This window comes from Cydia fagiglandana, chromosome 7, assembly GCF_963556715.1.
Source record: "Cydia fagiglandana chromosome 7, ilCydFagi1.1, whole genome shotgun sequence".
Lineage (NCBI taxonomy): Eukaryota > Metazoa > Arthropoda > Insecta > Lepidoptera > Tortricidae > Cydia > Cydia fagiglandana.
This window is the reverse complement of record NC_085938.1, coordinates 18,043,476-18,067,204: the sequence shown is the minus strand read 5'-3', so window position 1 is coordinate 18,067,204 and position 23,729 is coordinate 18,043,476. Positions and strand designations below refer to the sequence as shown.

General features: G+C 39.5%; 1 protein-coding gene across 2 annotated transcripts; it reads right to left on the bottom strand.

Annotated features, from left to right (window-relative positions):
- Positions 1–619: 619 nt before the first annotated feature.
- LOC134666069 (dipeptidyl peptidase 3) lies at positions 620–22,808 on the bottom strand. 2 transcript variants are annotated; one of them, XM_063523184.1, is made up of 15 exons: positions 22,541–22,808; positions 21,831–21,955; positions 20,861–21,013; positions 15,084–15,311; positions 13,476–13,602; positions 12,550–12,829; positions 11,058–11,183; positions 10,382–10,509; positions 8,808–8,950; positions 8,189–8,300; positions 7,715–7,847; positions 6,961–7,084; positions 5,995–6,142; positions 4,437–4,610; positions 620–1,690 (listed from the first exon to the last, which is right to left on the bottom strand). In XM_063523184.1, the coding sequence occupies exons 1-15, from the start codon at positions 22,677–22,679 to the stop codon at positions 1,530–1,532; spliced, it is 2,301 nt and encodes a 766-aa protein (XP_063379254.1). In that variant the 5' UTR covers positions 22,680–22,808; the 3' UTR covers positions 620–1,529. The 2 variants fall into 2 exon arrangements, with proteins under 2 accessions (XP_063379254.1, XP_063379253.1); XM_063523183.1 differs by lacking the exon at positions 10,382–10,509 and adding an exon at positions 10,536–10,663 and having other exon boundaries at positions 621–1,690; positions 22,541–22,806.
- Between the last annotated feature and the right edge of the window lie 921 nt (positions 22,809–23,729).

Here is a 23,729-nt window from a genome sequence, read left to right as displayed (position 1 = left end):
GTCGGTGCAGAGTTACCTTAGGATTGTATTCCACCTATCCAATTTCTTGGTCCAATGTGCATTGCGTCTCACTCTCTCAGTAAGCAAAATGTGAGATGCAAATACACATTCGACCAAGAAATTGGACAGGTGGAATCCACCATCCTAACCCCGGCTACTCACGTAACGATAAATCGTAGCGATAAAACTGTGCAGATAAATCGAACCGTGTGTATGACAAATCGTTACGATAATCGACAACGATTTGTCATACACACGGTTCGATTTATCTGCACAGTCGGACTGCACAGTTTTATCGCTACGATTTATCGTTACGTGAGTAGCCGGGGTTAGGATGGTGGATTCCACCTGTCCAATTTCTTGGTCGAATGTGTATTTGCATTATCTGCACAGTCGGACTGCACAGTTTTATCGCAACGATTTATCGTTACGTATGTAGCCGGCATTAGACGGACTTTACAAGTCTCTGATTTTAGTGACGTGACAAATTCGAGTATAACGGTTTTTTCTAGACGAATAAAATGTTTTATTAAAATAAAACTGTATAGGTACGAACTAAAAAGCTCTTGCAGGGGCATAAAACAATAACACATTTCTTGGATTAAAAATGCATTTATTTGATATACTTAATAGGAGTTCCAGCTCATGATCCTCATATTGTAACTTTCGTCGGTTATAGTTAAATGCCGTAGGTACTAGCACAATAACAATGCAATTAGAAATCGCCCTCAAGTCCAATTCAAATTTATATTTTGATATCTAAATGATGTCATTTACGTGTACTTGTCCGTACATGTATTGGCGCGAGCGAGACGCACGAGCAAATCATAACAAAATTAGAAAATCACATCATTTTAATGTCAAAATGCAAATTTGTATTGCCCTCCTTATTAACACCGATAGTGTTACCCTTATGTGAGGCTAATAAAATGACGAACACAAACTCCGAGAGTGTTTATTTTTGACAATCGCAATATTTGAAGCGTTTTTGCAATTGCATTATAAAAAGTAAGGGCCTACCGTGAACATCGAAGTTCGCAAATAGCGGGCATCTTTCTCTTTTACTCCAATTAGGGCGTAATTAGAGTGACAGAGAAAGATGCCCGCAATTTGCGAACTTCGATGTTCGCGATAGACCCTCTGCATTGGGATACCTTCAAAAGCGGGATAGTTTTGAAAATGACAAATATCTACTTAGTAAAAAGCATTTTCTACTGAAGCAACAGCCAACAAGATCGCTTTAGTAAGCGTTGTTTTAGCGTAACTGTTGCTAGAGTAAGAAGTGCTTCTGATTTTATAGATATTTCTGTCCTCCTAAACCGAATAGCGCTATCTCAAAATCAAATTATTTTGAAAATGGAATTCTTAGTAATAGAAACTAAAGTATAAGTTAGCGCTCTTTGGCTTAGCAGGGCAGATTTGCCATTTTCAAAATTACCCCACTTTCGAAGACACCCCAACGCACCTTAGTTCAAACTTCGCCACACCGTATCCATCCGAGATTACACTAGACGGATTAGAATGAACATTTAACTGTCATGTAGCAGGGTGACGTCGGTGAAGTGGGGCTTGTCGGCCTCGGCGAGCTGCTCGAGCAGGTCGGAGACGGAGGCCGACGGGAACCGCTCCAGCCACGAGCGCACCATGCCCTCGGCGCTGGCCGGGTAGCGGCGCAGCTCCACCTCGTCACCTGGGAACAATGCCTCTATACGTACAGTCGCCATCGCACAAATATCTGAACACGCCTCTATTGTCAAGGCATTAGAGTGCGCGTTCAGATATTGTGAACACCTTGGCCGCTCCGATATCTGATGGCGACTGTACAAACAGCAACACTCCTAACTGTACATCGGTGGACTTTATTACAAAAGGCATAAGGTCCACTGTAAAAATTTGGGTGTAGCCAACTTATTCAAAAATATGTCCCATTGTTCTTAATTCGCTGACATGAGAGCATGGGACATATTTTTGAGATGATTTGTTTTTACTGTTGACTGTACCACACTGATTACTAGTATTACTACCATAATATCAAGAATACTTCAAAGTAATTTTTATATATGGTCCAAACTTTCATTTTCGAATGTGGAAAATGAGAAAGAATATTAAAAAAAAAAATAGCTTCGAAATACAGTAGGTATTTAACGTTGTTAATTCATATGATTGGGTAATAGGCATTACAATTGTAATGACCAAAATTATTGATAAAAGTTTATTATATCAATGTATGAATATTAATTAATTAATATAGTTGATACAATCGACTGATTGGCAATTGGTAATTGACTGCCACTGCGCAAGTGACCATTTCAGTCATCCACATTTAACACTCGTGAAAATTACAAATATCGACAGAAATACATTAGATTTGCATGAGACTGGCGTTTTAGTTCAAAATCAAAATTAGCGAACGGAACAGAACACCTACATCCGTTCTAACGAGAATACTTTTATGGAACGAGTGCCTTTACATACTAAATCCACGGAAGGACAGAGCGATAGTGATCAGGAATCTAATAGAGAACTAAGCCATAAACAAGTTCAGTGACAATTGATGGCACCTTCATCTATGTTTTTAGGAAGCATGGTTAATAAAAGTGACGCCTTTGAAAAGGTCACGTCTGAAACAGACAACTCTACAATATACGAAGATTACGATGCAAATAATGACACATTATACGGCGATTTTGACTGGTCAACGACTGAGGACGTTTTATTTATGCTTAATGATTACTGGACGGATTTCGACGCTGTGTTATCCTCAGTGACAGTGTTATTCGGACTGCTCTCGTGGATAGCGTTACCAAAATGGAGAAAATTCAGAAACTTCGCGTTTGTTAATATATTCCTCGCTAATGGTATATTTTCAATCTTTTATAGCAGTTTCGTTAATGTAAATTATGGAAACTTTTGGGTTAGTTTTGCAATTGACGTATCTGCTATTTCTCTGCCGATATCACATGTTGTAATCGCGTATTCGTTTTACGTGAATTTAGTTAAAATCTTCAGTTTTCACTCGTCCCATATATATATTTACGTTATATTTTTGACTTGGATAACGCCCGCGGTAGCAGTCTTAATCTGTGGCCACGTAATTAATGATAATATAGATTTTATTGATCTAGGGTCCTGTATATTGAATTTATCATTATACATGAGGGTTGTATACGTGTTGGTCTCTGCGTCGAAAATCAGACGCAGTGCTACAAGTAACTTGTTTTACAGAATACGCATTGCGTCTTTAGTTTTCGTAATAAGCGGTGTTCTGACGTACGTGCCTTATTTTATAGGGCACGTCGTAAGGCCAGAGCTAGCGCCGTTGCTCGATTGTCTGTGCTCACTCCAAATTGATGTTAGTAATGTGCTGTTCTTGTTGCTGAAGAGCCACAGGGATTTGTGGATGGAGTTTATCAGACTACAGCGCAGGGAGACCTTCACCCTGTCTTTAACCCTTTGACCGTCACACAGCCACGGATGCGCACGGTTACAGTTTAATATTAACCTTCGTGCATTCCAACAAGGCTTACTGCGTGTTAATATTATGTAGTAGGCGTGGCGTTCAAAGTTTTAAAAAAGAGGAAAAATGTGTAAATATAAAATGAAAGTCTATTCGCCTAGTACCTTTGCATACAAACTTCTATGCACTTTTCTCAGCAGCTGACTGTAAACAGACTTGATTTTTTTGCTTAGATGCTTTGGTGAAGTTTATGCTTTCAAGTCTTTCGTTTTGATAGTCGAGGATTTTGGTAAAATTAGACGTAATGGTAATTGGGTAATGGTGGTGTTGGATGCGTTTTAAGCATGTGTGAGTAATCGTGTTAATGTATGCATGTATGTGTCAAAATCAGTCGCAAATAAATCTTCAAATAATCCACACGTCTCTCTTTAATGCCGGAACCACACTTCGCTATGCGTTATTTGTTATGCGCGTTATTCGGCCGCATACGACGAAGTGTGGAGGGTTCATTCGTCTATATTTGCTATATTTGCCCGCATAACGCATAAGCGCGAATAGCAAATACGCCTATCCGTCCACCTGTCGGTTTTTTGACACACCTCAAAGGACACGAATAATAAGTTTGGCACACCGGCACGAAGTGTGGATGCCGTGTTTGTTGTTCGCTCACATAACAAATATTTGAGCGAATACAGCGTAGTCGCATAACAAATAACGCATAGCGAAGTGTGGTTCCGGCATAAGAAAAATCCCTACATATAAATATCAACCTTATTACAAAGAACAGGTGCTTACTTAAGTCTTGAAATTGCATGACCGTGTTAACACACTCAATATAAGTAAAACCTAGTCTATTCTATTCTATAAGTAAAACGAAAGTAAGCATGCGATTTCGTACAAAATAAATGTAATTTTTTAATAAAGGTTCTCATAAGTTTTTTATTGTCACCACAGTGTTCTTTATTATACCTATACTGACCTTTGTGAACAGTATTCGGTTGCACGAAGATGTTCCGGGGCTGTTTGTGCAGCATCACGATGTCCCTCCACCGGCCCCAGGGCTCGTCGAGGCGGCTGTACTTGTCGAACAGGCTCTCGGCGCCTGCGGCGTCGCCTGTCGCCTTCAGGGTCTGTAGCTTCACTAGGAAGTCGCCTGTGGGGCAAGTACGTTCATTCAAAAGCTTGTATGTATGCATAGGTTCGTCCAAACAGGAGGTGCAAACCAAGGCAGCGGTGGCGTAACGTCATCGCCAAAGATTGCGCCTTAGCCTGCGCGTTTAGATAAGACGCCTGTGGGTTAGCGGAAACCGATGTCCAGGATAGAGCGAAGTGGAAGGAGAAAAGTGGACCCCAACACAGTACGGGACAAACGCTAGGAACGGCTGGCGCTTGCGTCACAAAGCGCCGCAATAATATTGGAGCGACGTTAATAATAGCGTAAGCGCCAACCGCCATAAGGTACCTTTATACGTGGGACGTCACATATGGTAGGATATAGGCTCGTACAGGATAGTAATGACTACAAATTATATATTTGATAAGAGTTTGTGTATGTGCTAATGATTAACTAGCAACAGTCGTCGTTGATTTTTTGATTCTTCCACCCTAAAAATAGGGTTCGTAACTCTTTTGGAGGTCCTTAAAATGTTTAGATAAATACCGAAATAAGGTACACAGGAAATTATGTAAAATTACAGCGTTAGAAAAGAAAGTTCCTAACGTGACTTTCATCCAGTCAGATCATAGCGACAATAACCTCTACCGTCCAGACATCAAATTTTCTAACACAAATGCAATTCGCTTTGTCAAATAGATTCAGATTAGAATGGAACGGCGACCTTTTTAAAGTCCTCTGGGCGGCTAGAGGATAATAGAATGAAATGAAATCACTTTATTGCCAAAACATGATAGAAAGAACAATAGGAAGACAAACAATATATAAATTCTATGTTAAGTATGTACTAATAACTTATTCTAGGTTAAGTACTAACTTATTGTCTACTCTATACACCGTGTTTTTATTGAATTCCGTTAACTTCGGGGTATGGTTAAGTACGTTTAAGAGAACTAAATAGCATAGTTAATTTTCAAAAAAATATTTTTTTCCTTTTTGAAAAAAAAAAAGTTTAAAAAGTAATTAAATGTAGCGTATAGCGTTGTTGTAACACGGGCATTACATTTAACTCAACCAAACAATTGAAATCTGTGTCATATCAATGTCATTTCGAACATCGATCGACCGAGATTGTACTTAAGTTTAGTAGCAAATGCATGAACTCATTCTAAACACTAATCAATATGTAAACCGGCCCTAAGGCAAGTGTACACGCTTGTAGAGGCCTTATAGGAAAAAATAAATTATTGATTATCTCTGAAATGGAGTTAATTAGAATATCGGTGTCTTTGAGAAAGTTACTTGATTTAAGCTCAGGAATGCACCCCTGAAATTAACGGAACGGGTACCAAGCTCAGCATGTGCTAGACTGGCGTCCAGCGCTGGTTTTCAGTTTGGCCCCTATGAATGATTGTTTTCTCACCGATGATTCTCTTGCCGTCGGTGGCGAGGCGGTCCCTCTGCAGCGTCAGCAGCAGGTCGCGGCCGGGCTGGGCCTCGGCGACGGTGAGCAGCCCGTTGCCTTCCAGTTCTAAAAGCCGCATCAGTACGAAGCGGGCGCGCGCGTGTGCCTGTGCATAAAGTTTATTAACCCACATATTATGCACAATTGAACTCTATCACTTTGAAATAAAGTTCAAAATCAGGTGGAAAATATATTCCCTCTGCCTTATAAAGGCTTAAGTCTCAGTTTCATTGGTCTATAGGGCCCGCATGTGGGGTACGGGTGATTTTCATAGAGCATGCCATAAGGCATAACTACGTCCAAGACGACCGGTGGACGGGCAGCAGCGTCCCTCAAATTCGGTGTACTCGACTGCGATCGTCAACCCGCCTGCCAAGCGTGGCGATTATGGCGTTCACCCCCCATAAGGGGGAGGCCTATGTTCAGCAGTGGACGTCTTATGGCTGAGATGGTGATGATGATGGTGCCATAAGGCCCGCAGTCGGAAAACTGTTTTCATTGTTCGATAGGACTCGCATGCGGGTTGCGAGAGATTACTAAAATGCATATCATTATAAATTTCAATACTCGTTTTACCGCCTACGGGATGTCGCCGAGCGCTGTATATCGATCTAGTTATCGACTTCACTAGTGTCACTAGTCTTTATACCGCCTGTGGGTAGTTACCGCACCCTGTATCGACTAATGAACCTGAGCCTTTAAGTAAGTTTGGACATATCAAGTGTCCAAGCCTGCGTAGAGTTAGATTTGACGGACCTATATTCTGCCGTGTTAACAACATATGCAGTAATCGCAGTTGAAAAGTCATGCAATTGTTAGTCTTATTCTCTTGGAATAAGTTCTATATTTAAACAATGATTTTTATGCAAGTACTGCACATACAATAAGCAGGGCAGTATTTATGTATACATATATTATACGCACTTGTAGCCAGGTGCCAGTGGAGGGTTGGTACATTTCCGTGGCCTTGGCGGCGCCGTTCCACAGCAAGCTAAGCCAATTCACGTACGTCACGTTCTGCGCCTCTTCACCGGAATACCCGAATACCCTAAAGACAGAAGATATTTGTTGATATTACCTACATTTTCGTAAATAAAAATGTGTAAAATAAAAAACCGGACAAGTGCGAGTCGGACTTGTCCACCGAGGGTTCCGTACTTATTAATATTTGTTTTTATAGCGGCAACAGAAATACATCATCTGTCAAAATATCACGGTTCATGAGATACATCCTGGTGACAGACAGACGGACAGTAGAGTCTCAGCAATAGGGTCCCGTCTTTACCTTGGGTACGGAACCCAGACAAGTAAAAGTTGCATCAGTGAGTTAGGGCTGATTTAGACGGCGTGCGAACTCGCATGCGATTTTACTCACATTGCGGACTGTTGGTTACATCCGATTCAACCGACCGATCAAAAACCGCAATGTTATAAAACTCGCATGCGAGTTCTCGCGTCGTTTAAATGAGGCCTTACCAGGCGTGGGTCACTCCGCGATTTCGTCGCTTTGCTACAGGTAGCTAAAAGTACATCCGTTCCACCCCAATTTTGGGGTTTGCCATAAGCCGCGCGTGGCGCTGTCGCCACCTAGCGGCCATATCTGTGCTGATCGTAACAGACGCGTTTTGTTAGAGTGAGTCTTCTGTACCTAGTACTATTATTTATTATGTGGCCTTACTCGAGTATCTCGGGCACTAGCGACAGGTAGAGGCCGACGGCCTCGGCGCGGCACTCCTCGAAGGCGGAGCCGAGCGTCGTGAACTTGCTGTCGTACGTCTCGCCCTCCGTGTACCACGACGAGATCGGCTTGCCTGGGAATATGTACATTTAGTTAATCAAATGAATACTTACTGTTAAAAATGGGAACCGATATGCGTCAAAAAATACGCGAAATATCACAGAAGAGAACTCGCTGATAGGTACCCAATAATTGTTAAAATAATTTTGCCAGATTGGTAAGAATGACAAAAACGGAGCAATTCGATCCAAAAATGGCGAAAGGATCGGTAAATAATTAAATACATGTTAAAACTGTGTAACTCCTGGCCTGTTTAGCAACTTCTGCTGCTGACTGTCCATCGGTGAACCTCATGCCTTTTGTAATAAGGTCCATCGATGAACAGGTAAGAGTGTTGGTGTTTGTACCACTTACCAGTGAGCGGATTGTTGACTTTCTCCTTGTCGAAGTTGAAGGTGCCGTCCGCGTTCTGTCGCAGCAGCTTGCCGCTGCCGTGGCCGAGCAGCTCGTGCAACCCCACTTGCACCTACAACATAATACATGGAAATCTACATAAAAATGACGAGTTTTGATTAAGCTGTACTGTTAGGGTCTCCCCAGATATATCAACGCGCAATCGGCAAAAGTCCATAGGAAAAAGCTTTATGTCTGCGCAATGGGATGACCCTTAAACTGTATCTTTTGGTGCGTCGTAACCTTTGGTAATATTACGATACCGATCTCGACGGGATTGTTTCGACAATATGTATATCAAAATTGCGTCTTTTAAACTTGTTGAGGCAAGTCTAATAGAACTCAAGTTATTCTAATTTAGGCTTCTTAGTTACTAATAGGTCCAGAAGGTTCACTCTCTAACAAAACTCCACGACAGATATGACCGCAAGGTGCCGCAAGCGCGAGCAGGCGTCCATTCCGTAACGGTGTGCGGCAACTACTATGGTTAGACACCAAAATTGGTGTGGGCCGCATGTACTGGTAGCGACGCGACGGAATCGCGGAGTGAGCCACGCCTGTTGCAGCTAAGAAGTCTCACCTCAAAGGCGGGCACTCTGTATTTCTCTAGCAGCTGCTTGTCGGCGTCACTGAGGAAGGGAATGACGGACTCCTTGTACGCGGCGGGGATCACGTTGCCGAGAGATACGTTTTTGAAGCCCTCGTTTTGACGGATCTCGTCGTCTGTAATGGAAAGATATCATTTAAATGAAGTTAAATATGGCCGCCAAGCTGAGTATATCGAGGAATTGAAAACCTTTGTCAGGGGTTAAACAACACAATTTGGTTTTAAATGCCGTCGTTTAGGGTGGTATTCCACCTGTCCGATTTCTTTGTCTAATGTCATTGCGTCTTAATAACAAAACTTCCGTGAGACACAGACATATTAAATGTATGAAGAACGGGTCACTCACGTATTTTAAGTCGAAAAACGCTCGACATGTTTCACTCCGTACCGAGGAGTGTCATCAGGAGCTTGCGTTTACGGTGACGGACCGGCGCAGACTGCGGGCCGCAGCTCTCCGCGCCCGATGACTCGGCGCAGGCGCCGGTGGCGGCAGGGGGAGCGAAATACGTGAGTGACCCGTTCTTCATACATTTAATATGTCATTGCGTCTCACTCTCTCATTAAGCAAAATGTGAGACGAGATACACATTGGACAAAGATGGAATGAGTAGTATTCCATTAGAAGCAAAATCCTATTTTTCTCGATTCTCTCAGATCAAAACTACTAGTATTTAAGGTATAAAAAAAACTGTCAGTAACACATAAAAGGTACCCAAAAGGTGCTCAAACACATATAAGTAACAACAGGTAGTCTTGATAGAAGTTGGAATCTCAAAGGGGTCACACAGTCACACGACTAATTTAACCTAATGGGTACCCTACAAAACTTGAAAATGGAAAATGTATACAATAAAAATGTCTCGACATAGCAATAGGTACCCATTTTGAACACGTCGCCCGTTTAGCTACTTCTGGTGCAGAGTGTACGTACAGTTGGGTATGTTGATGCCGGCGGGGATGCCGCTGCCCGAGAAGGCGAGCACGTCCAGGCTGGTGAAGTCGGGCCTCAGGAACGTGTCCTTCTCCAGGTCGGAGCCCCACGGCAGCAGCTCTATGAACCTGCGGGGTGTGCTGAGTGTACGTACAGTTGGGTATGTTGATGCCGGCGGGGATGCCGCTGCCCGAGAAGGCGAGCACGTCCAGGCTGGTGAAGTCGGGCCTCAGGAACGTGTCCTTCTCCAGGTCGGAGCCCCACGGCAGCAGCTCTATGAACCTGCGGGGTGTGCTGACTGTACGTACAGTTGGGTATGTTGATGCCGGCGGGGATGCCGCTGCCCGAGAAGGCGAGCACGTCCAGGCTGGTGAAGTCGGGCCTCAGGAACGTGTCCTTCTCCAGGTCGGAGCCCCACGGCAGCAGCTCTATGAACCTGCGGGGTGTGCTGACTGTACGTACAGTTGGGTATGTTGATGCCGGCGGGGATGCCGCTGCCCGAGAAGGCGAGCACGTCCAGGCTGGTGAAGTCGGGCCTCAGGAACGTGTCCTTCTCCAGGTCGGAGCCCCACGGCAGCAGCTCTATGAACCTGCGGGGTGTGCTGACTGTACGTACAGTTGGGTATGTTGATGCCGGCGGGGATGCCGCTGCCCGAGAAGGCGAGCACGTCCAGGCTGGTGAAGTCGGGCCTCAGGAACGTGTCCTTCTCCAGGTCGGAGCCCCACGGCAGCAGCTCTATGAACCTGCGGGGTGTGCTGACTGTACGTACAGTTGGGTATGTTGATGCCGGCGGGGATGCCGCTGCCCGAGAAGGCGAGCACGTCCAGGCTGGTGAAGTCGGGTCTCAGGAACGTGTCCTTCTCCAGGTCAGAGCCCCACGGCAGCAGCTTTATGAACCTGCGGGGTAATAGCAAATCGACATGGCGTTTTATTCTTTCTTAACTCAAGAAGACCGCAAAAAAAGCAGTAAGAGCAATAGTAAATTATTGACGAAAGAGAGGAATTGACTGACTAAAGTGACTAGGTTCTTAGTTGCCATGGTCCGACAAAAGACCCGAGTTGGACAATCCCTGGTTCTGTCACTGTATACTTAAATATTATTTTTATTATTTAGAAGGTAAACGAGCAGACGAATCGCCTGATGCACACACGCAATACCAGAAGGGTTGTAAGTGCGTTGCCGGATTCAAGATGGGAGTACTATTTTCTTGAAGATTTGAGGTTCGTATCGGCCCGGAAATACTGCAGGCAACAGTTCATTCCACAGTTTAGCTGATTTCAGTGACTGTACCTCTCGGCTCCATCGACTAGGGCGCCAAACTTCTTGGACATCTCCTTGTTGACCATGGCCACGAAGCCTTCGAACTCGCCGCGCTGCCCGGCCGGGTCGCGGTAAGTTTCTATGAAACCTTGGTATCTGTCAATAAAGTAAAACTGATTTGATCAAAAACACAGGGAAGGACTAAAACGATTGATATAATGTTAATAAAAAATTAAAAATCTTTGCATGCATCCAGCATGGGATTTGGAAGTTGTGGGCAACATCAAAAAACACAGCATGGAGTTGCAGACGCAGAGAACAGTTGAACAAGAGTACCAAACATGTGATCCTTGAAAAATACCTTAATCTTTCAACTAATATGATGTAAAGAGAAAATAAACTCACGTCTCAATAATAGGCCCCTTATTCCTGATCCAAAGTCAAAAATACTTTATTCATGTAGGCCTAGTAACAAGCACTTATGAACGTTTTACATAATAATATATTATCTTAAGCTAATTATCAGAGCAATTTATTGAAGTTAATATTATTCCATAGTAATATTGGATTATTATACAGATCAAATTTAATACTAAGAATTTCACAAAAAGATCGTCAAACAAAAAAAAAATTGTATAAAAAATACTAGTCTAGAATGTTTCTAGAATAAAATCTAAATGTCAATAACAAATGTCAATAAAACTTAACAAAGAAGTACATACATTGAATTATCTTTTTCGAGTCACCATTAATCCCACGTTGTTTTATCACTCATATAGTCTTGTGTGGTATAATAAGCTTTAGAAATAAGTTTACGCTTTACATAATTTTTAAATTTATTAATTGATAATTCAGTAATATGGTGTGGAAGTTTATTATAAAATCTTACACAATTACCCATGAATGATTTTTTAATTTTATGGAGCCGTGTGAAGGGCACTGCGAGCTTATGTTTATTTCTAGTATTAATATTATGAATGTCACAATTTTTCCTAAAATTAACAATATTTTTATGTACATACAGAATATTCTCATAAATATATTGACAGTGCACTGTCATTATGTCAATTTCCTTGAATTTATCTCTAAGTGAGTCTCTATGGTTCAATTTATATATTGCTCGAATAGCCCGCTTCTGCAGAACAAAAATGGTATTTATCTCTGAAGCACCGCCCCACAGTAAAATACCATATGCCATAATGCTATGGAAGTAACTAAAATATACTAATCGAGCTGTTTTCACATCAGTTAACTGACGGATTTTGCTCACTGCAGAAGCTGCAAAAGCTGCAGAACTCAGTCTACTCGAAAGAGTAGCAATATGGGGAATTCCAGAATCGGCTGCCCTCCTTATGCTCGTCCAAACTCCTTTCCTACGCTCAAGATTCTATATTACAGAATCTTTCGCTTGCACAGTACTCAAAATAAGGACTCGAAGAAATATCAAACGTTGATCTCTTGTTGTACAAATAACTATATATAGTCTTTCAACTAATATGATGTAAAGAGAAAATAAACTCACGTCTCAATAATAGGCCCCTTATTCCTGATCCAGTACCGGCTGCCCTCCTTATGTTCATCTAAACTTCCTTCAGTGAAGCTCTTCACATAATGTTTCAGCATGTTTTTCTCATTCTCGTTGGCGGCGTGCGTGATGGCCGTGTTCAGGTGTTCAGTGGCGAGCGCTAGGAGGGGGGAATAGTCGCCTCGGGATTCGATGAAGTAGGCGTTCTTGTATTTTTCGGGGGTAGTTGATAGGGGGGTCGTGTCGACGCTGGCGTAGCGGATGGTGTAGAGGGGTACTGGAAAAGTATAGAAATTAGACGGCAAATAAGTTAAGCAAGTAAGGCATTTTTTTTGTCCTAAGTTATACCTGAGAATATGTTTTTTAAAACGCCTTTAAATAAAAACAAACGTAGTTTCATAACTTTCCGCACTAATCATAACTTACACCACACTTAACACTGATCATATTAAAACTAAGAACAACGAACCTCAAAAAGTAGTTTTTTTTATGGCGTTTCGTAAATTCGTTTTTTGGGCCTATTTTAACACACATGTCAGTACGGATATGATGGTTGTTTTTGTCTACGTGACAGCGCGATAAAACGGTGTCCATCACTTTCTATCCCGCGGTGTTAAAAAGTGCTGTCACGTAAAGTGCTGTATTATAACGTGGATAAAACCATCCGTAATATGCCCTCAGTTTAATGTATTTGTCACGTTTTTGGTACGGTTTCGGTGTCAAAATTTAATAGAAAAGGTTAATAGAAATAGAGGATATCAAAATTAACTTATTATATTTATTTATTTTTATTTATTTATTTCAAGGCGAGGTAACAAAATGTAAATTGGATACAATGTGTCTTAATATTAAGCTAAAAATATTGTCAGGTAACAATATTAACAATAGTACCTATGGAAGGTTTGATACAATATAAAACTTACGTCCATCCTCGGCGGTGGTTTTGAACGTCCGGCAGATGTAAGCTTCGATGCGTTTGGTCTTCATCCACTCGTTGACCAGGTCCGAGTCCTCTTTCGTGCAGTTGCTGGAGAAGTATGTGGTGACACCCTGACACAAAAGAAACCTTTGTTATACCAGTACAACAATAAGGTTGCTTAGGATAATTTCGAAAGTGGGATAATTTTAAATGTGGCTAAAATCTATAAATCCAAAAGCACAAACACTTACGCTCCTGATGTAACGCTTACCAACGCATCTTGCGTACTGTTGCTACAATAGGAAGTGCTTTTAGTTTAGAACATATTTGTCATTTTCAAAATTCCCGCGCTTTCGATGTTACCCCCAATGCACCTTACTGTTGTATTTTAGATGATGGTACAGCCTTTTTCATAGGATATATAAACAACAATATTTACTTGCTTCAGGAAGTCATAAATACCACATTAATGATAATGAGACTGGTATATTACAAAATGCTGATACTATCCTTTCAAAAGTTAGTGATCGTAAGTATCGGTATCGCGTGAATACCGGTAATTAAAGCATCAAATTCTATACATCAAATATTGCCTAAAGGCCCGCAGAACAGAAAATACTATAATATTCAAGGTTGAGAGTCTATTCAACCTCAATAAGATTGGCACGATCAAATACAATGAAACTTTACCTTGATCATGACCTGATTAGTGGTTATTAAATTGATAAAGCGAAGTAATTGTGTTATCTTACTCGGTAAAGTGTACCGAATAGAGGTATATCCCCTGATTACCTTCGCTATGCACATAAAAGAAAGGACATTTAGTTCATACAGGGCAAATAGGATCTAATCGATCTATATCGTCCTTGTGCGACCATTGTGTGATTATTGCCATGAATAGGTAATATTTTTCCAATCAATCAAACAGTGCTAAACTACAAGCTACTCGTAGTAGTATTGAAAAAATAATAGCATCCAAGCAAAATGAAATCTTAAATATAACAATGGCAAAGACTTAATGGCAGTAAAACTTTTCTCATTTTATCTACAAGTACAAAAGATCATTGACTTACCTACCTTATCAGGCAAGCCTAGACCGATTAGCCTCGGTAAATACTAACAGTAGCATTCTTAGCTGACGCTTTGTGAGCCTTAAGTGTTAGCATTAAGGTTTAGGAATAATTAGTTAACAGTGTTGACGTTGGTAGGCCATAAAGTAACTAGCATTACATATTTTTAAACGCTTCCTTGAGTCACACAGAACAAGCAGCCGCACGAAGAAATTTCGTCGTGAGACGGCTCATTCTGAATTGTGAAGGATAATATGTCTGTACAAAAGATCACTCACCTTATCAGCTATAGACCGACCGCTGGACCGACTGGTGGATTATGAGTCCTCGCCTGCGCGGTATGGGGGTAACGGGGTAAGGAGACTAAGGGTGGCGGGGAAGGTGCGGGCCAAGCTGTATATAGCATTCTGCGTACTGTTACTGCCACAGCATGTTGCCATTCTCATAATCTTCTATAGGGCGAATCCACACCAAAATAGCCGACTTGGGAAGAAATTATTCTGAATTGGTGAAGGATAATTATTACGTCAAAGATCACTCACCTTATCAGCTAAGCCCAAACTCGTCAGCCTAGGCGCCAAGCTGTATATAGCATTCTGCGTGTTATGCCACAGCTTGGTTATATGCGTGTTGTCATTCTCATAAGCTTTGGAGGCCTTGACGATGATCTCGAAGGATTCTTTGGGGAGGTTTGGTATGAACTTGGTGTCGCCGAAGCCTTTGTAGTTGCCGCTATTGGCGAAAATGCCGCCCGCGTACACGAGGAAGGCCTGAAACAAAGCTGTTGATAAATAAGCTTGTCAATTACAAGCAAAAGTGAACCTTATAAAAAGTTGTCACATGTAACTTATCAAATGTTGCACCAAACCACCTGTCAACGTCATAGTGACTACTCAAATTTGGTAGAATAAAAGATTCCAATAAAAATCACCTTGAGTTCCGTGATGATAGCGAAAATTAAATTCATAATTAAATATCTCAAGGTTGTTTAATGGCTGGCAAATTATCCCTGGGACTCGAAGTGTTTAAGAAAAGCCATGCCACAGATAATAAGCTTCCATTAAACAAAAAGGATGTCTCGCAATGGTCTAAATGCTTTCCTTTTGTCTTTATATGGGGCATAATCTATGAAAAGGGACCTTATTGTCGATGGCGCATACGCCGCACAGCGTCGCGCGGCACTGTATTTATATCGGAGCATCATTAATAATGGCGTAAGCGCCATCGACAATAAGGTCCTTTTTCATAGATGTACTTTGCAAATGAGGTTTTGTGTAATATTTATCATAAGTAATCATTTTATCTGAATGAAAGTTATACAGGCTTTGGAATATACATGGTATATTAAAAACATGTTATCAGTAACTTAGGTCTATTTCCTCAATTCATAATAAGGTCAGGATGTGGTTATTTCATTCATAGATAAACTTGTGGTAAGTTTATACTCTATTCATGGGAAAATAGGTTATATCATAGATACACATGGTTTGGGCTTTTTCTATCAATGAAAACATACATTGGGCTGTATGCAGGGACAGGAACCGGTTACCTTAACCGGGGTTTTTCATAGGGTTATTTTAGAAGCGGTTATAAAAACCCCTACCATAACGGTAACCGTCTGTTAAGGTAACACTTTGATTCGGTAACCGTATCAGATACGGTTAACCTCTGTTACCGGTAACCGAAATAGAAACCCAGTCTATTCGGTTACCTCATTATAAGGTTTTTGACCAGTTCAAACGATTGTAATCTTTACGCACACTTAAAGTCAACTTGTTATTGAATAACCAAGGTTGGCATGGGTTGGGCGGTCTATGAAGCCAGCACAAACAAGGTTTTTTACCGTTCCTTTGTTTACCTTTATATCTACCTGTGTGGTGTGTTCTTATTATAAATCTTATTATATTAAAATAAAATAGATAAATAAAATAAAAATTGGGGCAAAGGGCAAATTTTCTATTTATAGTTTATTTTTAAGCCGTTTTTAATTTTAGTTTGTATTTTCTATTTTAAGGCTTTTTTAACCGACTTCCATTTCATAGAAGGAGGAGGTTCTGTATTCGGTTGTGGCTGTTTTTTTTTTTTTTCTATGTACGTTCACCGATTACTCCGACATCCGTAGTCCGATTTGAGTAATTCTTTTTTTGTTTGAAAGGAGCTACCTCCGAGTTGGTCCCATTTTAATTTGGTTCTGTTCTGATGATGGGATCCATGAGGAATTGAGGGAACTCCTCAATTTTTAAAGGCACATCCATGGTGATTTGGGTGTTTTCTTAAGCAACTCGAGCATTTTCTCCAGAAAACCACCACTTTGATGAAGTAGACCTGATGATGATGATTGTTTTGATGATAATGATGATGATTTATTAAATGTAGTATGTTCAGCGATTACTCCGGCACCTGTGATCCGATTTGAGTAATTCTTTTTTTGTTTGGAAGTTGCCTCCAAGGTATTTCCGTATTATTTTTGGTTCTGGTCTGATGATGGAATCCATGAGGAATTGAGGGAACTCCTCAGTTTTTAAAGGCACGTGTAAAGTGATTTCGGTGTTTTCTAAAGTAACTCGAGCATTTGCTTCCGAACACCGCCAATTTGATGTAGTGCAAGTGTAGCCTTACCACGAGTTTGACATTGACATATTCGCTAAGTTAGCGACGCTAACGTCTTCGTAACTTACTTTTTATGCATCTCGCTCGCACTAATATTCCAGTACGAGCGAGATGCAAAGAAAGTAAGTTACACACACGCTAGCGAATAAATCAATGTCAAACTCTTGGTAAGCTGGTAAGGCTACTGATCGGGGGTTAGGGTTAGGAGTTAAGGGGTCGGGTAATGGTGGTTGAAGGGGTGCTGGTTCAGGGCCGAGGGGTACATGGATCAGGGGTTGACACGCTATGAGGTTGAGTGATCGGGGGGGTTGAGGGATTGGGTCAGTGGCGGGGCGGAGGATGGATTTAGTGTAGTGACAGGAATTATAATTTCCCAGGCGGACTCGAGAAAATTCCAGATTACATATTTATTAAAGTAGATACACGAATTTAGTGTTAATCATGATGTTGTTTTTCATTCACGCGTCGCGCTATTAACAATGCGTTAAAACTAAAAATGGAAAAATAAAAACTTTTTACAAAAAAAAGAAAACCGACTTCAAAAAGGATGAAATAAAATATTATCCTTTTTAAGTCTATGCGTTACCAACTGATATGTTTGAAGTCGGTGCCAAGCCAAGTACTAAAGAATACCCGTCAAAAATAATCAGCTTTATGACTATAAATGCCATTAGAACTGAACCATTAGAACTATTATAAATGTGTAAGTAATTCTGTCTGCCTCTTTGTCGCCTTTTCATGGCTAAACAACTGAACCGCTTTAGGTGAAATTTGGCAAGAACGTAAATTCCTTGAATTGTTTTATATTTTGAAATGTAGTCCTCTGAATAAGGGACGGGAAATAACTTCAGTCCCAATCCCACGCTTGCGTGCCGACAAACATGGTACGGACTGTGCCAAGAAGGTTTGATCGTGTGTTCTTAGGTACAGTCGACGTCAAAGATATGTCTTATACACTTTTGCACCTTACTCCTTTGTAATAAGACGAAAAGTGTAAACATATTTTTAACGTCGACTGTACCTACAGAAAGTACGTTCATTGTAAGGCAATACAACGTACATCAAAATCATGATATGCTTCAAAAGTTGGCTTGGCACCGACTTCAAACATATCAGTTGGTAACGCATAGACTTAAAAAGGATAATATTTTATTTCATCCTTTTTGAAGTCGGTTTTCTTTTTTTTGTAAAAAGTTTTTATATTGTTTGGAAAGAGTATTTGGCTGTATTTAAAATAAATGAACATTTTTGAATAAAATAAATAAAATCAACAAAATAAATAAAATAAATATAATGAATAAAAAAAAATAAAAAAAAAAATAAAAAAAAAATGAATAAAATGGATAAAAAAATAAAATAAATAGTATAAATAAAATAAATACAATAAATAAAATTAATGAAATTAATAAAATTAATGAAATTAATAAAATTAATGAAATTAATAAAATTAATGAATATAATAAAATTAATGAAATTAATAAAATTAATGAAATTAATAAAATTGAATTAATGAAATTAATAAAATTGAATTAATGAAATTAATAAAAATAATAAAATAAATACTCCCAGGGTCGTCCGTTTAAAACTAATCCTCAGCCCGCAAGTAGCTACTTCCGAGCCTCGACAATAATGTACTATTAAATGTAGCAAACCAATAAGCAACCGATAATAAAGGTTACCTTAACTGAATGAAAACCTGTTAAAAACCCTTAACAAAGATAGGGTTACCGTTTCAATAAGGTTACCGTCACAATCAGGTAACAGTATGATAGGGTTACCGAATGATATGGTAACCGCATCGATTGGGTTACCGAATTGATAGGATTAAGCGTAAAGAGGGGTTTTCCGGTCCTTGGCTGTATGTTTATATACATGTGGTTACATTCAACAGGAATGTGACTTTTAACTTTTAAAAATTTTCCCTCGGTCACACTCACACTTGATCCTGAACAAAAATTCAAACAGAAAATTCAACATAGTTTTGCAGGGATTGGTCTAGATTTAAGCTCTGTACTATGTATTAATAAATAAATAAAGATAAATAAATATTACGATACTCATTGGGTCATTCCAACAAGTTTTTATAATAACATGTTTAAAGAAACTATCATGCTAATTGGGTTGCGGGTAAATATCAGAGGATTTTAATCCACTTAATTTCTATAGACACATTTTTGAGGAAGCGGCTCTAAATTTTGAAGTTTGGCTGGTTAGTAGTAATAGTAATAGCCTTTATTTCATGCGTTTTTGTTATTTTTACACTTTCTTTGTTATTACACTTATTTATTAAATTATTATTATTTTTTTAACTTTTATTGTTTTTCAATTTATTTTATTCATTTGCATGCCGCGTGTGCGGAAAAGGCCTCCCCCAGTTTTTCCCATTCCTTCCTATTCTGTGCTGTTCTCCACCAGAATCTATCGAAATTTCGTAGCTCATCTCTCCATCTAGTATTCGGTTTTTTCTGTTTTCTCGGTGTGTCTATTGGTAACCATTCTGTGACATGTTTGGTCCACCGGTTATCTGTAGTGCGACATACATGGCCAGCCCAGGCCCATTTACTCTTTTTTATTGCCTGTGTTACATCTTTTACTCCAGTTTTCTCTCTTATAGCTTCATTTCTGATTCTGTCTTTAATTTGAATTTTTAGCATGGACCGTTCCATTGCCCTTTGACAAATCTTCAGTTTATGTGTGTGTTAAGGTGGGGCTCCAGGTTTGGGCACCGTAAGTTAAGGTAGGTAGGACAGCAGTAGTAGTTGGGGATATCTATTATTATCTACATTGATAAATAGTTTACGCAGGCTAGGTTTCCACCACTTGAAATGATAGATAGCGCATATTGTGCATATAAATAATTCAATAAATATTTAGTATGAGTAGTATGAGAATTAGCAGTGATTTATCAAGTGTTTTGGAGACCGAATAATGTGTCAGAAGAACTTATCCAAATAGGTATGTGTCATTTCCAAGCAACAAAGTGGGACTTTTCACTTTGTTGCTTGCCATAAAGAAGCTCTAACAGGTTATTTTGTATAAAGATACAACCTCATGGTTACTTACAAAGTGGGACCTTTTACTAGACTTTGACACATATATAGTTCTCTTCTTCTTCCTCGGTCCCTCATTGCTGAGGATCGCGACCATGTATGCTACGTCTCCACAGTGTGCGATCATAAGCCATATGGGTCACGCACTGCATGTTGCCGCCAACCACTCTCTTCACAACATCAGACCATCTCGTGGGTGCTTTTCCTCGCGCTCGCTTGCCCTCTATTTGGCCCAAGATAATTTGCCTTTCTAGGTCGTGCTTTTTAGACCGCATGATATGACCAAAGAAGCTGAGTGCGCGTTCTTGACATTTTGTAGAGAGCCGTGTGGTGATCTTCAGCTCCTCTAGGATAGACTTGTTGGTTCTCATAGCCGTCCAGGGTATGCGTAGGAGCCTTCGCCAACACCACATCTCAAAAGCGTCAATTTTTGCCCTGTCGCGACTTTTCAAGCTCCATGTCTCGGCACCGTAAACGAAGATCGAGAATACCAGAGATCGGGTCAAGCGCACCTTGGTTGAACGACGAATACTTCTGTTCCTCCATATCTTGTCGAGGTTCGCCATTGCACTTTTTGCCATGCCAGATCTGCGGCGTATTTCGCCAGTGCAGCCACCGTCACAGGTTATCAGCGACCCGAGATATATATAGTTACTTACTTGGAAATCTTCCTCAGTAGCACCAGCTGCTAAGGCAGACTTTTTCAGATCCTCCAGTGGCTCGCCAAGGAAGACCCTGTGCAGTAGGGAGAAAATCCTTGGAGACTCCGGACTTGTCTGCATCAGGACTATTAGGCCTCCATTCCATGCAGCCTAAAAAATAATCATTCTTGGTTACAACAAACAAATGTTTTTTAGATATTTTTATCACACCAATCTTAACACCGAATAATTCCAGAAAAAAAATCATTTTAATTTGAACTTTACACATACCAACCATATTTCCAATTTCAAAAACCCATTTTGTTGACTTATCGGGTTTGACGCTCACCCCTCGAATTGGTATTGGCAAATCATCAAAATCTGATATTATTGATTTGTTAATATTGTGATGTCTTATTTTTAACACATTCGCCGCGGCAATTAGTATTACTCAAATTAAGCATACCTACTTTGCATTTGGTCTTTCTACCCTGTACTGCAGTAAAAGTGTTAACAACAATGTGGTGGTTGAGAGAGTTGTGGATTAATCAATACAAAACTAAATTATTTACTTATCAACGAAAACCATAAGGCCCACTTGCACCATTCCACTAACCTGGAGTTAATGGGTTAAACCGTTAACCCATTGTCAAATTGTACTGGTAACCATGGTAACTCCATGATATAACCGGTTAACCCCGGGTTAGTGAATGATGCAAATGGCCCTTATTTACATAATAATGTAGGGTTTTTTTTTGTAGGGTCAACGGATAAATGCGTCACTTGAAGTAAATGCGTCTTTTAAATGTTTCTTCTAAATGGAACATTTTAGAACTATTGCAATCCTCCCTATTCGAAGTGTGGTCACTAAACTTTTAGTGTAGATGGCTATAATAGTTATAATATGTTGCGTTTGGAAAATATCTTCAAAAGACGCATTTACCACAAGAGACGCTTTACCCCGGTTGACCCTAGTTATTAACATTACCTGACTCAAATAATGAGCATACAACTTTTCCTGATTAGTCAGATTATTGAAGGCCTGGGAGCTCTCCAGCTCCACAAATCTCTGGTTGTTTGGCAGCAGGAAATTTGACTTGTCCATGGCCATGGCTGGAATTATACCGTGCTTTAAGAAAGAGTCATTTATTCCATACAGCAAACATACACAGGACAAGATGAAAGAAATAAGAAAAAGATAACAACAATACCAAAACAAAAGATTTATATAAATAAATAAATATTGTAAGACATTTTTTACACAAATTGACTAAGCCCCATGGTAAGCTCAAGAAGGCTTGTGTTGTAGGTGCTCAGACTACAATATATAATAATTGCGTCAGTTCACCGTCCAGTGTCTGTTTCTGTGCATTTGGCGTAGTTGCTACAAAATTACGTATAATTTGAATATATGCCCGTATATTCAAGAATTGAATAATTTGAATAGACACTTCCTTGTTAGACAGACTCTATCTATCATGATATATTATATATATAATAGCAGAATATTATAAAAATAACAAAAATGTTGACTTCGTAAATATTTAAATATTAGATAAACTGAACTAGTTAAAAGATTAAAAAGTAAGGTTATAAAAATATTAAAGTTAAACACTTAGTTCTATTCTAATAGTAGTAAATTACCTAGATGAAAATTACTTGTTAGTATTAAATATATAAATACATTTTATTACTGACCCTTAACTATTTTACTTGGCTTTGGTTTTTTTTCGGTCTCTATCGTCCCGGAACCATACCGACGGTATTTACTAATAAATGAATCAGCATAACTAGTACGCCGGCATTTTGTAAGGTTAATAGTCAGGGTCCGCAACATTGGATATATATTCTGAATAACTGAAACTGGCGAGGTTGTTTTATACTTACTGTAACTCAAACAATTGATATTGTTTTTTACTTAATTTTAAATTACTGAGAAAATTTTAATTAATTGGGACCCTGTGTCGTGTATGTCTGTTCATGAAATGACAAATTGACAATGACAAAATGAAAATAATGAAATGCAAGATTGTTTTTTTTTTATTTCAAGACATGTACGTTTACAAAGATTGGTTATCTATTTCAAACGCTGTAATAAGTAACGTTATGTTTACGTAGTAATTTTATTACATAATCAATTATTTAAAAAAAACGATACAAAATAATTTGACAATATTAATAAAGTTATTTAATTAATAGAACAAAAAACTAGTTTACAATATTGTAAAAAAACTTCATAAGCTATCTTCATAAAAGATACTTACTGCATAATTTGTTGCCAGTATAATGTACAATATTGAAACTGCAGTAAGTATCGAATGAATCGATTATGAAATGCTTCGATGAAAATTATGAAATTCAACTTCAACCTTCGGTAACTGTTTCAAAACAGTGTTAATAATTGCTTTGCCAGGATATAAGGAACCAATATGTAATCTCGACAAAATTGTTGATGCGTAAACATATCGAAATTAATGAAATGGAACGATACATTATCGTCATTATCGTTTTGTTATTTCTGTCGCAACACATTCTCAACGAAAAACGACTAAACTGTCGCAACTCGCTGCTCGCATCGCAAGTGGCAAGTGGAACGTACTATCGTAAACATGGATGGTTTCTGACCGTCGTCCTCCGTATTTTAGGTAGATTAGATTGTTTACGATGCATATAAAACTTTAGTAAAGTGATTTTCTTTTCGGGAAAATGACTTCAGAAAGGTAATATAAAGTTATAGTGGTTTTTATAAATTAGTGTCAAATTTACTTCCGATATCCTCAGTTGAAAGTTGCAAAATCAATAAAGTACGCGGAAATCGCTAATGTCACGCCCTGCACTCTTCCTTCCGTGGTGCTTTGCGTTGTTCTAGTGCGGATAAAGTTAATTG

Bases quoted from the DNA above. Each gene is read 5' to 3' on its own strand.
- LOC134666069 (XM_063523184.1), bottom strand. From the start codon at position 22,679: ATGTTGCGGACCCTGACTATTAACCTTACAAAATGCCGGCGTACTAGT. The intron at 12,830-13,475 runs GTAAGTTTTATA...ATACTTTTCCAG, and splicing joins AACCACCGCCGAGGATGGAC to TACCCCTCTACACCATCCGC. The intron at 4,611-5,994 runs GTGAGAAAACAA...CTTGCCCCACAG, and splicing joins CGACGGCAAGAGAATCATCG to GCGACTTCCTAGTGAAGCTA.